At 34.2% G+C, this 14,867-nt stretch overlaps 1 protein-coding gene across 4 annotated transcripts in view; it reads left to right on the top strand.

Annotated features, from left to right (window-relative positions):
- Window positions 1-14,867, top strand: part of LOC134537950 (maternal protein pumilio) — a 448,094-nt gene that overhangs the window by 154,630 nt on the left and 278,597 nt on the right. For all 4 annotated transcript variants that reach the window (XM_063378958.1, XM_063378960.1, XM_063378959.1 and 1 more), the window contains 2 exons: window positions 6,786-6,976; window positions 11,912-12,060. In XM_063378958.1, the coding sequence (XP_063235028.1) occupies window positions 6,786-6,976; window positions 11,912-12,060 (340 nt within the window). The remainder of the gene's footprint in view (window positions 1-6,785; window positions 6,977-11,911; window positions 12,061-14,867) is intronic.

Genomic DNA, 14,867 nt, shown 5'->3' with positions numbered 1-14,867 from the left:
CTAACCCTATGATCAAAGTGTATAACTTATTCATTGTTTTTGTGCCCGCATGCATGTTTTACCATACAAGCAAATTTTATAAAATTCGTTTTAATTTTGTGCGTTATTTCACTTAATTTGTGTAACCTTTTCAAAAATAAAAATTGTTCACATTAAAAAAAAAATTAGTGTGATTAGTGTGTACGGAAAAGATAAACTTGTGTTTATGAGCCAGCATGTAAATTCAATTAGGGGAGAAAATGCAAATGGAGAAATTATTTAGAATTTTAAAGTTTCAGACATAGGTACGTTCATTTCCGAAAACTGAAGATTTGGCAGTAGATAAGCAAACCTATGAATGCTTCTGCAGGGTAAGAAGCAAAATCATTTCAATGTCATTGGTGAGAAGGCTCTACAGATAGCCAAATGGTTTTTTCCGATTTGAAAGTCTCTGTGGGATTGCTGGATAAATTTCACGCAAGGCATAATATCTCGTACAAAAACATTTGCGGGCAATGTGTGGAAGGAAGTAGACCAAATAGCTCAGCGAAACGATAAAATGAAATAGCTCTGCAGTGAATGTTCGGAAAAAGACTCTTTCAACTGTGATGAAACTAGACTTTTATTTTATACATTGTGAGATAAACAATGGTGCTGTAAATTGAAAAATCTCTTCCAGCACAGCCTACAGGTGTAGGTAGATTTCAAAGTACCTATTTCTTCTGGAAATATTTTGAAACCTTCTGTAAACTGGAACATACAATAATAACATAACATCATATATGTTCGCCAATATTAAAAAAAATAAGATAGATTTAACATTCTCTCATATTTCATGCAGCAAAAATATTTTGAATGTTTTTAACTTAATACATCCAGTATTGAATGTCTTGATGAATTTCATATTATGCCTACTAAGGCAATTACACAATTATTTTTGACCTTCAAACATTATTTTTCATCCCTTCCACTAATACGTGGTCGGATAAAGAATTTTTTGGACAAAGGTTTAAGGTAATATTAAGATGGTTTTTAATCAATTCCGATGAATTTGATACTGAGTGTCTTTTAATTTTTTTACCCCCCCCCCCTTACGGTAATTGTTCGTTTCATCAAAACGTGTTTCAGCCAAAGGCTTTAGATAAAGCTTAGGAGTTAAACTAAAAATTATAATGAATTTGATAGTATATGTATTAAAAAAAGTAATGACATTAGGTCATTCTGCCATTGTTATTTCAACCCCTTGTAGTAATAGTTTTTGATATAAAATGTACAACTTTTAAACAATATTTAAACAGTTGAACAAAAACAAACATTAATTTGATAAAGTACATGGTAGGGAAGTTTCATTTAGTCTCTTATTTCAACCCCATGTTTTTTTTCAAACCCTTGAAGTAATGGTTCATCTAATCAAAAATGGTTTCAGACAAAATTTTGGATAAATATTTTAAAATTTACAAACAATCTGAACGAATTTGATGGTGTGCCTACGAAGGGGGTTATGATATTTTTTTGTCATCCAACCCTTGTTTATTCCACCCCTTGCAGTAATGGCTGGTCGTATAAAAAATTATTTCAAATGAATGTTGTAGATATTATTTTAAGGTTTTATAATAAAACAGAACAGATTTAATAGTGTACATGGTATGGAATATATGAAATTTTTACAATTTATTATACCCTTTATTTTTTCCACACCCTGCAACAATGGCTCATCTTATAAAAAACTGTTTAAATTTTTTATATAAAAGTTATAAGATTTACAAATAATTTGAACGGATTTGATAGTGTTCCTATTAAGGGAGTTGATGACGTTTTTTAAATTTTTACTCCTCTTTTTCAATCCCTTGCAGTTATGGTTCGTTGTATCAAAAACATATGCAGACAAAAGAATTTGGTATTACTCCTATGAGTTATAATACATTCAAAAGGATGTGATATTTTCCATATTATGGGAGTTAGTGTTTTATGTGTTTTTTAAAATAACCGTCCCTATTTCTACCCCTTTGAATTTGCTCATTAACGAACTTGACCGAGATTTTCCACTACTAGATTTTATAATTAGTTTGGAAGTGATTTGTGAGAGATTGTGGCAGTTATCGTGTCCACAAGATTGTAATGCACGCGTGCACATTGCATGCACACACACACACACACACACACACGCACACGCACACGCACACACGCACGGGTGAGGTGTATAGAATAGCCCTGAAGACATGTCAACAGAGATCTTCAGAAACACTCCAAGAATTCCAAGCAGACATTGAGCATCTTATGCACCTCGCCTACCCAGAAGCACCAACAGAGTTCTGCCAGCAGCTAGCAACCAGTGTGTCTATATTATAGACGGACCCAGAGATGGCAGAGGTTCAGCAAACTCTTCGTTTGGCCCGGCACAAGAAGGGCTGGAAATCAAGAAACACAAGCATCAGGACAAGGAGAGCTGGACTTCAGCCCTACAAGGCAGCAGATGCCAGAAAAACTACTAATGAAGTAGACATTCTCAGGGCATTGAAGAAGCAGATGTACCGTCGCATACAGTTAACTATATGAGGGGGGGGGGGGAAGAGATGCATGCGCAGGTAACTATGCTATGCTGTTGTACAAAATTCAGCTATAGCAAGTTAAGTTGCTGTTATTGGGTGTAAAGGACCAAATGTTTTTACGTCTGCTCGTATGCCGCTGGGCCGTACTGTTGTCGCCTGGCCACAGACCTGGCCGTGATGAACTTCAGTCTAGCTAGTGGCAGGGAACTCAAGAGCATATTGCATCATGTTCAAGTATTTGAGACAAAACTAGAAGTGTTACGGTGTGCAGAATGTCATGACGGCCACAGTTATGTGGATCGCACTTTGGTTTTAAGCAAATCAACTGTGCACACAATAAATAGTAGGCCTACCTATTGTAAATAAGGAATCTATCAAACATTTATGTAAGTCTGGTGCTGTTAGTTGTACTAGCGGGAATATATTTGACATTAGATACCGGAACAGAAATGAATGATTATTCACATGGAAAAGGTTTTTAATGAATGGTGTTATGGAAATAAAATTCAGGCCTTACAGGATTGGTGTGAACCAAGTGATGATGTGTGAATAAGCACTTTAATTTTGAAATACTTAACCATCAATCTTCTGTTACGCAGTGTCATATTTGTCGTACAAAGTGTTCGACTTTAGGCTTATAACGATAAATGGTGTGACATATTTATCATTGAGTGTTATTCTACGCATTCATCCTTACTAATATTATAAATGCGAAAGTAACTCTGCCTGTCTGTCTGTTTGTTTGTTTGTTTGTTTGTTTGTTTGTTTGTTTGTTTGTTTGTTACCTTTTCCCGGCTTAACGGCTGAACGGATCGCAATGAAATTTGGCAAGGAGATAGATTATATCCTGGGGATGGACATAGGCTATCTTTTGTCTAAAAAAATAAATTTTAAACGTGTTAAAAAAATATATCTTAATTATATGTAATGTGTGTCATAGATATACAAACTGTTAGTGTCATTCCTCTATGTCTGCCGAGCAATAGCTTTCAAGCCATTACGTTACGTTTTGCTATTGTAAGGAACTAAGTAGAGAGTAAGAAAAAAATAAAGATCTAGACAGTTTGTAGTGTCGCCATATTTGTTTCAATTTTCAATACCGTTTTTTAAATTGCAGAAAAAAAAGTCATGTTTCATAGACACACAAATAGTGAGTGTGTGTCATTTCTCTATGTCCACGAGGTCTCGCCGCGTCAATTTTCTCCTTGAAGCGAACCCGTCCGCTTCGTTAAATAAACAGCTTTTATCGTTGAATGATTTCATGTTTTATTTCATGAAAATCTGCTCTCATAAGAAAGTTAGTTTTATAGACATTCAATAGGTGTCTCTCTCTCTGAAGATCAATCTATGAATCGTTACAAATTTATTTCCTTTATTTTTTTAGTTTGATTTGATACAATATGATTTCACTAAAAATCAATTTCTACCCCTTCCTATTTTCATTTCCACATTACGAAGTTTCACTTCTTCCGCGCGGAGGGACTCCACGCAATATTTTTGCATGCAATTAAAAACTATTTTTTAATAATGCCAAAGAAGTATAACTTCTCATGCGCGTACCTAAGTACATTATTTAATTTCTTCTATATATATTTTTTCTCCCTACCTAGAGCACTCAATTCTTTTAAATTTCACGTGTATGTTTTCAATGTCATTCAAGTTGTAAAATTTTTTTTTGTCAAATTGGTCATTATTTATACTTTGTTTCATTTTGGAAACATACGTATTTTAGGTATTATGACAAATAAAAAAAATTAGTTTCACTAACATTCTTAGGTTTTTATTGTGTTGATAGTTTCAAGTTTAATATTATGTAGGTACATAAATTCTTAAACTTATAAATTTCTTCGAAATTTATTCATAGATTGGTAGTGCCTACTAATATTTTCTATTTGTCAATATTGTTATTTTTTTTACAGTACCTACTTATTTGCAAGGAGTTTGGTTTAGTGTTTATAATTTGGCTGCTGAGACCGAAGACCAGAAATATTTATCAATTATGTAATATATTGTTGAAAAATTTGAATTTTACTATTTCAGGAAAGTTGATTTTTTTTTATTAATTAGAATAGTTACGTGTAATTGCCATCTTCCTTGATTTCATATTAAACATTATGTTTGGTTGAGTGTGAGATAATTTTATGTATGTATGTTTTAATTTAATTTAATTTCTTATATAATATATTCTTATCTACCTACTTCTATTAAATTTCAGGCGGATGTTAACATTGTCATTCCAGTTGTATAAATTTTTGTTTGTCAAATTAGTTGTTATTTATACTTTTTGTTTCATTTTGGACTATGTTTTTTTTACTTAATTCAAAGATTTGTGGTGTGTACAGGGAGTGATATCTCTATCAATTTATATACTCCTTTGGATAAGCGGAATATTGCCACCACAGTTTTACATATAAACAAATCCTACAAATGTTTTAAACATTATGACAAATAAAAAATAGTTTCACAAACATCTTTAGTTTTTTTTGGTGTGTATACTTTGAAGTTTAATATTATGTATGTACGTAAATTCTTAAACATACAGTTATTTATTAATTTATTTAGATAATTATTCATAGGTAGGTAATAAGCTTTCTATTTGTCAATATTGTTATTATGGTAGATAGGAGTAAACAGTAAATGCCTACATTCTTATATTCCTTTATATCTCTTTCGATTTGGAGTGTTTCCGAGCCATTCGGGGGTCCTCAAACCCCGCCCCCCTCTGGGAACAAAGCCCCAAAATTTCGACAATTTCAGGAATTTCAAATATCTATTCTTTAGAGATGGAGTGTTCTAAACCATTCGAGGTCCTGAACATCCACTTTCCGCAAAAGTGAAAGCCCTAAAATTTCGAAATATAAGAATATATATAATTGGATGTTGGCATGTATGACGTCGATAAACTCTTACACCGTTTGACCGATCGCCATGAAAGTTGGCACATCGAAGTGTTTTTATCATGGAGAAGGATTATATGCTAACCATTTTTTTGTAACTCGCCGTTAGATGGCGCTATAGCGCATCAACTTCTAAACCTTTCAACCGATCGCCATGGTTAAACAGAAAACCATAGGTCACAGATACACAAACAGTAATTATGTGTCATTTCTTAATGTCCACCACACTGGACATATCGCTATCCATTGTGCTGTAACTCGCGGACAATATATCACCAGGTGTTCAGCCCGGGCAAAGCCGGGTACTGCAGCTAGTATTACATAATGAATAGTTCCCTACATATTTTGGAACACTTTAAATAAATTAACTTTGCTATTTATGGAGACTAAATTAATGTTTCAGTATACGGATTTCGAATAACAAACATTTTCAGGAACGTAGTAGTCGTGTTAAGTGAGGGATTGGTGAATAGTCAACACAAATAATGCCAGTTTGTCGGTTACTGACTTGTGAGATATCTCAACTGGGTTTTATGTGATTGAATACTTCTTGGTAGTTCATTGGCCTAGTGTTTCAGTTAATCAGTGAACCAATCACGAAAGAACCTGAGGTATATGTATTGGAAGTTTAGCTTGTTGAGGATTGAATCCACAAATTTTTCCTGTCCCTAAACATACATTAGGTTGACTGTTAGTGCAAATTGCTGTATTATTAGTACTGTAAGGATTTTACTTAGATGCTGAAGGGCTCAGAAATTTGTTTCTTCCTGAGCCGGAGCCAGCTCTCTGCAGCCCTGTTTAAAATAGCAAGAGGGAGGGGATACAGTGCAATTTAACAGTGTAAAATTATTTTTACTGTATTTCTGAGTTCTAACTTCGTGGGATTTGTTACATAATAAATATTCTGTAAATAAGCTAAATGTATATTAATGTTAGTGTTAGTTACAATTTACAGAGCTACATAAAAGAATTTGCTATATTTGGTTTATAAATATCAATTTTCAAATTTATTTTCTAAATATTGTATTTCGACTAGTAGGAATGGGACTAGTGCTCTTTTTTTTTATGAACAGAAGATACTTATTGACAGCATCTGTGGCTAGTACATTCTCCACCAACACTTGAATGCGCGAATTTATCTCCTATTAAAATAAATCATTCTTACATTTAAAGTGACTTTATAATTATAACTATTAAGTTATGTGCTTTAAAAATGTAGTTTAATAATTTTTTGTACTGTGTATAATGTGTATATCTGCATAAGTTCTAGGGTAGTATTTGAATGTATACATAGGTAGGTAATCCATGTTTTGCCTTGTGTAGGCTGTATGTAATCTGGGTGATGGGTGTTTTGTTGCAGATCACACAGTCTCGCAGCCTATCAGCATGGTGGCACGAAGGCCTGGGAGTTTCCCTGGAGGCGAAGCAGCCAACATACTGTCGCCACGTTCTTCCGAAACAGGGGGGCTCGGTGTCAAGATGGTGGAGTACGTCCTGGGCTCCTCGCCCACCAGCAAGGAACTCGAGCCGAGGATGAGAGGCCTGGTGCTGGTTAGTACTTACAGCGTTTACAATGACATTCCATTGTTTCAGTTATTTATTTGTGTTTGTGACATGTCCATTGACAGCTTGAAACGTTGATGGTGGGCACAAAACACACACACACACACACACAGATTAAATAAATACAAAATATAAAAGAAAAAAATGGATTCGCTAAAAGTGGCAGGCACCGCAGATAGAACAACTATGCCAGTAGGCACTGCCTTTAGAGAAAGGTCCATGCAGACCTACATTACAGGCAAGCAGTTGCGACAATCAGCAGGCACTGCACATCATCAGTCACCGTACAATAACAATAAAGAAAGCATGTGACCATGAACATGGGCATGAAAACAAAATAAGGCACGGCATACAAGAAATAAATGAAATTAGCAAAATACAATATAACATTAAAAGGACAAGAACAGAACAACTAGCAGAACAATTATTTAGAGGAAAAAAAAATAATTAGGATAAATTTTGATCAGCATTTTTGAACTTAAAATTAATATATTAATTGTTTTTGTTGTGTAGAGTTTATAATATAGATTGTAGGGGACTGTGAATACCAGTATTATCAAGGAAATAATTATTTACAATTAAATTTTAAAGTATAACAATTGGATACAGAAGGGGAATCTAAATAAGCTGTATGATTGGAAAGGGAAACTAATTTATTTAACTGATAATGTCTTAGACTTATGATTATAAAAATTTTGTCTTTTATTTATTTAATTATCTTCTATCAGAATTAATAATATTATAGTAAAAACTCAATTTTACGTTCCTGGGATTTACAATTTCCAGTGATAATACATATTTTTTATTTGCACCTTCATTTTTTCCATAGCATTAATGCATTACTTTTCCTGTTTCCTGCAGTTTACGTTGCAACAGTGCCTCATTTTGTAGCAAACAATCATATATTTTTTTAGATGGAACAATAAAAGTTAAAATTGAATAATGTAGAGTTTATTTATTACACATTACTGCTTGAGCGTGTGGTCAATTCACCTTCGTTGCCATTGTAAACGGCAGTGCAACATGCCAGGACAATCCACATGGCCATGAACCAAAACGTTGGTAACGTGAAAGCAAAAATTAAGTTCATTTCTTATCTCTCCCCTTAAATGAAAATAAATTTATAAATATGGTTTTTACATTACTGTGCCATTCTCAAAATTAAGTTGTAAAGCAATTAATGTAAATATGGCATCTTTGTGCATGTTTGGCAATGTTCATTTTACCACTTTAGATAAATTTTTTTAAACGTCCATTGGCAGCAACTGAACTTCCAAACCTTCCAATGGAAATATATTTAACTTTTTCTGTTCCTAAATGTAAATAATTTTTCAAGTATTTGTGTTTGTTTAGTAAAATTCTTTCCGACCAAAATCTGAAATTAATTAAATGTTAACCATGTAATTTATGCACTAAGTCCCAAAATGAATTCTCAGAAAATCTCACCATAACAAGTAGACATATTGAGATGCTTCAACATTTCTCATCTTTTACGCAATAACAAATTTCATGTTCAACTTAAAACAATTGTGAAGATCTGTAACATTGGACAGGTTTATTGCTTTCACCATGTTCTAATTAATATATAAAAATGTAAGCATCTCCAACATTTTATTTAGTGTGTTGTATATTTGCTTATTTCCATCTCCCCATAAAAAGGGGTTGGCGGGTGGGGGGGGGGGGGGGGGAGATTTTGTCTTGATTAAAGTAGGTACGTCCACAATATTCGAAATTTTTTCGTTTGGGTCACTACTGTTTCCAATGCATCTCCTGAGCACAGCTATCCTAGATGCACAGATAGCAAGGGGATATCCTTTTTGCTGTCCAAGAAGGAAGTTTACCATTGAAAGATCCACACAAATTATCCAGTAAGATTATCATTGAATTTGTGTCATTGTATTCTTCTCGCAAATGAAATGATTGGCCCATTGCAATAGCTCCATAAATATTCCTGTAGTGCAACAGAACACATTTGAGACTGTGCCTAGAGCTATCAAAAAAGAGGTGCCAAATTGTTGAAGTATGAGGTAACACGTAACAGACTCAGAAGACATGAAAGTAAAGAGTGTTTTTCTTTAGAAAAAAAATTCTTCAAACATTTGTTCCTTCTTTCTGAAATGTGAAACTTATTCGAGTTTTGAAGCAAACTCTTTCCTTGCAACCTGAAGCTTATAACTCAGTTGCTTTCTTGGTGTGGTCCAGATCATGCATGAAGTTGATAAGTTCAGATTGACTAAGCTGCTGGGGGTAAATGCTTCACATCAGTAGAAGAGCCAGCCGTAAGGGTCTGCAACCATTTCCCCTTGCATCGTATCACTGTGTTTACTTTCGTCGTCCTTAAAAGAATCAAAACCATTGAAAACTGGAACAGAGGGTGTGTTTGAGTGTGGGACAGGTTGTATCGCTGATATAATAATCGGTATATAAAATACTCTGCCAGTTTTTCTTGCAGATACCCTTAGTATCGATCCAGCAGAAATAGCAATTATTGCCGTGGTCTTTCTGTTCACCCCAAACCATGGAAACACCAAAAGACATGCCTTTTAGTTTTCGTTTTGTTTAGTCACTAAGCATTTCCTCACAATATGCTATGACCATTTCTTGTCTTGCAAAATAGGTTTCATTCGCATGTATGACAAATAATTAAATACTAGCTTAAAACCAGCGGCTTCGTTCACGCAGTTTGCGTATTTCAAAACTCTTAACATTGAAAGAAAAATATTTAATCAATTCCAAACGTTTTTACTAAATGAATACACAAATTGTTCAGATGCATAAAAGATTAATTTGAATATAAAACCATTTAAGAATGATAGTGGATATGCGTAGGCCTTTTTAATTTTTAGTATAGATCAAGTATATGATTTTAAAACTTCTGTTTTGGAATGTTTGAATATATATTTTACCTTGATGAAATCACACCTCCTTTTCAATTCATGAGGTATAAAATTTAAAAAATTAATAAACACTCACCTATTTCATTTTAATTAAGTTTATGCCATCGTTTACACCAACACTTTCATTTACTATGGTTAAAGCTATTCTTAATTATTAAATAATTTCATCTTTTAAATTATTTAAGGTTTTATGATAAAATCTCATCTTTATTTGAAATAGTGTCTCGCAGTGTAACCAGTGTTGAATTTGAATTATTTTAGATATAGGTACCTATATCCTTCCACAACAAACACACTATTTAACAATTTAATGTTTTATTTTTATTACAAAGTAATATTGGTTTAGAGCTTCTCTGTACACATTGTTAGCCATTGTTTTATGTTCTGGTAGCAAAATATATTGGTTTTCTGGAGTTCCACGGTAGAAATACTCTTTTCATAAATCATTCCCAGCCAAAGAGAATGTTTGTCCCAGAAATGTATTAATGGTCAGTGGGAATGAAGTTGTTACGGGAAATTGGAGCCATTTGAAAGATATCTGCAAGTCTGTGCGGGTCAACTAGAATCCTCGAGGTGCGCGCCATTTGGCCGGTGAGGATGGTCGCCACAATCAAGTTCTCAAGTCTCATTAGTAGCCTTGTGCCATTGCACATATTAGGTGGGCTTAAATTTCTTATGAGCATGATAGGCGTACCAATTTTTAATAATAGTTCGTGAGGTGGCAGGCCAGATGGATTTAGTGAATTTAAAAATTCTTGTTGATAGTGGACTACATACTCAACATTGCAAGCCATGTCAACCGACTTGTATTTTTGATTTGGCTGGGAATTTTTTTGTAGAATTAGATTGTTGACTTCATTGACAGTGTCCTTCCTAGGCGAAATTATTGCCCTTGAACAGAGCCAATGAAAGTCTCTTATCAAGTGGTTTTTCAAGTTCAGAATATACTGCATCTCTAAGATGCTGCAAACTGTGAGCTATTCAACCTAGTGTCTCATTTAGTACGATTTCAGCACCTTTAGCAATCAAGTTTGGTAAAGAAAAAGCTCCTTCTCCAAGGTTGAGTATTTGTTGTTGTTGGAAATCATTATCCGTGTTTCTGGTCGGTAGTTGAATGGATCTCCATAAGTGAGATGATTTTGAGCATGCTTTAATAAAGTCTGCAGGTGTTCCTTTTGTAATGACAGGAAATGTCCGCCGAAAATCACCAGCAAACACACAAGTAAACCCCACCCATAACAGCATCAAAGTTTGTAAGATTATAAAGTTCAATGTTTTGCTATATTTTTTATTTCTGTAATTTTCTATCCATTTTATTTCTTTATTTCCAAACTCCAAACATTCAGACAGCGTATGCCGATAAATCAACCTGACTAGTTTTTTTCTGACTTAAATTACGGTTATTGTGATTTCTTACTGAAACACATCTTTATCAGAATAAAAAAATAGCTTATAGTTCTCAAGGATAATGCTGCTTCCTGTTAGTGAAAGAATTGTCAGAATAGGATCAGTAGTTTCATAGATCCAAACTTACAAACATACCAACAAACTTTACCTCTTCATAATATTAGTATAGATTGTACCTTAGACATAGTGCGTAACAGCCACATGTATAAGAACACTATTTAAACTATAAATTCAAGTGCTTCAATATAAATTTGTTGCGCTCTTAATTGGCATATGTATGAAACTCAAGTGTGTTTTATTCACATACAGGCTACAGTGTTCACATTGTCAGATCACTTGCCTTCCACCAAGGCGATCCAGGTTCAATCTCCACCGAGGTGAAACCTGGATTTTTCACACGTAGGAATGCAGTGGAGTTTGCTGTGTGTTCTCTGGGTTCTCCCAGTTCCCATATATTTTTTTAATTATTGCTCTATCCGTATCTCATTACCTATCTCTGTCTCTAATAGCCTCAATGCCACCGATTTCAACGGGACGTAAGTCCAAATTTATTCATTACATTCATTGTTCATTGCCTTCTATACCAGTGGTTACTAGTAGTTTGTTTTGTGTCGTGCAGAATGCAAGTGATTGCGACAAAGAAGGGAAAGAGAAGGCGCCATCTCCATTCGAAGCAGGGGCTGGCAGCAAAAAAGATGATGTCGGCCAAACAGGACAGCAAAACGGCATTGTGCAGAATGGCCTCGGGGACGACGATAAAGGTTTCAAGTAAGTCTCGGTGTTTGCTCGATTGTTTCCTTACTGTTATGATAAGACATTTCCACTATGCAGTGCCACATGTGTTCTTTCTGCGATTTGCTTTCCTTTATGATGTGCTATGCAGTGCCGGCTGTTTCTAAGATACTTCTATATTAGCTATAACTCCTAATCTGTGTATCAGCTCCCATTTGTCATAACACTAATGCCTGTGACGCCACAACTGTGGTGATGCGGCTGTTCTATCCCTCGCATCTCGAGATTAATGGACGTTCCTGGCCTGGACCATGTATATAGTTAAATACGTAGCTTAGATGTAAATGATAGTCCAAACTTTAGGTATCAATCGTAAAGGAAAACATTTTGTACTCTGTTTTGCATGTTACATGTGTTTGTTGAAATGTTTAGATAATAATTTGCATTGTATGTAGTACGTCTGTTATCTTGCCATGTGGACAGATGAGATTGGAAATACAACATTCTATGGGACAGGGAAGAGGGATAACTTAGGGGGATTTGTTGAAGAAAGAGTGTAGGAACCTTGTTAAGGGCCCCCGCCTACCTGGGCACTCTTGGTTGTGCAGAGCTTCAGAAAAAATACACTTAAGTCGACAAATTCTCAAGAAACAGTGTGTGTGTATTTGTGTGCGTGTGTTATTGCATGGGTGTTTCTGTTTGTGTGTGGACGTGCATGTGTTTTTGTGTGTGCGGGAGCGTGCGTGTGCTAACGAATAGTTTTTAAGAATATTCCAAGGTCAGATTACTAGTTCTGTTTCCGGATTTTGTTTTGAAACTGTGGTTTTAGGAGAGTGAAAAGTGGCTAAAACATGTGTTGTGAATAATATTTAAGTATGAAAATTCTAGTGAAAATTCTCTAAAGCAATAAGGGACTTACAATACACCATTATCTTCATTTCTACATTATAAAATGTAAAAGCTTCCGTTCTCTAGTATATAGCATATTTATAAAATAAATATTATTAATAACCATTATGGCTACAAGTCTTATAGTTGGCCTATGCACGGAGTAAAGAAAGCGCACATGTGTTGAGCATTGCCCTTCGAGGCTATAGCACACTAGAAACACCAGGGGGTGTCTTTACTTATCATTTTGCCTCACCAACACACACCCGTATGGATAGAAGGCAGCCCCTTGAGAAAACTGCTTCAATTGTAAGAAAATGTCTAGTGAAAACTTGTACAAGAATTTACTGTACATATCTATTTTCAGTTCTCTAGCTTGGTTTGTTTGTTCACGATGTAAGGGTGTATTATGGTGGTGTGTCATTACTATACAGTATCTATTTAAATTTACTATTACATAATTATTATTTATATGATATATACATATATTGAGTTTTATTGCGGGTCTGTCAAATATGTAAATAGTAAAGGTGATTGGTATATATTACTGTTTTGGAATGCCCAATACACAAATCATGTACCTAATATAAGGAACTAAACACATGTTTTAAATTATATTTTGTAGGTATACTAGCAGGAAGTTATGTGGGGTCTAGCTTTTATCAAAAGTCCAGATCTAATCGAATATTATTGTTTATGATAATTATTAAGAAACAATTTGAACTAGAAATATTCTCGTATATCAATGTTGCCTCGACTTCAGTTCGGTAGATTCAGATACTCGTAAAGTCTACAAGACTCCTGGTTTTAACACAAGTTATGGTAAGGAAAAAAATATTGAATATTGATGATTTTTTTCATAGCGTCAATTTCTGTGGCCATCCAATATATTCAGTCAAACCGATATTCGGAAATAGTGAAGATAATCAGCTCACCTCAGTTCTAGTTTCATGCACCTCAATTTACTCATAATAAGTAGTGGTGCACCGATGCGGATACCGATGAATCGTAATCGGCGATTATGGGTACTTACCGATTAATCGTAATCGGCGATTATCTTAACAATTACTTTGCCGATTATCTACGTCCCGGCGTAATTAAGTAGGTTTTTACCGTGTAATATTTTGGTACACATTTTAGGACGAAATACGGTAATATTTGTATATATTACAAAATTAATCTAACTCCGTCATATCAAGATTACAGATATTTCGTTAAGTTTGATTAATCTCATTGCCTCTAACAATAAAAATACATTTTTCCTACACGTTTATTTACGTTTCGTCTTTTGTTCTGTCTTTTGTTTAGTGGCCTTGTACATTACCTATAGCCAGAGACGTAAAATAGATGGCACGCAATCAAAATACCACAAGCAGTTGCAGTGTATTCTATGAGAATCTATCTTTTCGAGTCGTAGTAGCGGTTCAAAATCGTGGTCCCGATATCTTTCAGAGTTTATCACTGCATTTTACAAACTCGTTATGGGCGTCTTTGGTAACATTATCTGTTGTGTTATTTGTATGTGACTTGAAAAGTATTTATAATTTTATACATTCAGTCAACATTAATAAAATCACATGTGCTAGAATTGGTTTTGAGTCATTTTTATATAATTATAGTGAGATGGCGTCTAGGGAGAAAAAAAGTGGAGTGCGGAAACATTTTTATATAAACTCAAGTGAACAAAATATAGCAACATGTTTACATTGTTAAACGGTAATTTCTCGATGCAACCTTATGCGATAGTCGATAATAATGCTAGTTTTCCGCAACAAAAACTTACCCATTGTAAATTACAATTATTAGACTGTAGTTCAAGTTGTTTACAATAACAAATATAAATAGAAGTTAATTTAATTTACTCTTTGCAATGACTTAATAGTGTATTTTATATATTTTTATACTGTTATTATAACTGTATTCTCAATTTTACCTACTCTTGTAATTAAATTCAC

Source organism: Bacillus rossius, chromosome 12, assembly GCF_032445375.1.
Source record: "Bacillus rossius redtenbacheri isolate Brsri chromosome 12, Brsri_v3, whole genome shotgun sequence".
Taxonomy (NCBI): domain Eukaryota; kingdom Metazoa; phylum Arthropoda; class Insecta; order Phasmatodea; family Bacillidae; genus Bacillus; species Bacillus rossius.
The sequence above is the reverse complement of the archived record's forward strand: the minus strand, read 5'-3'. Positions and strand labels throughout refer to the sequence as shown.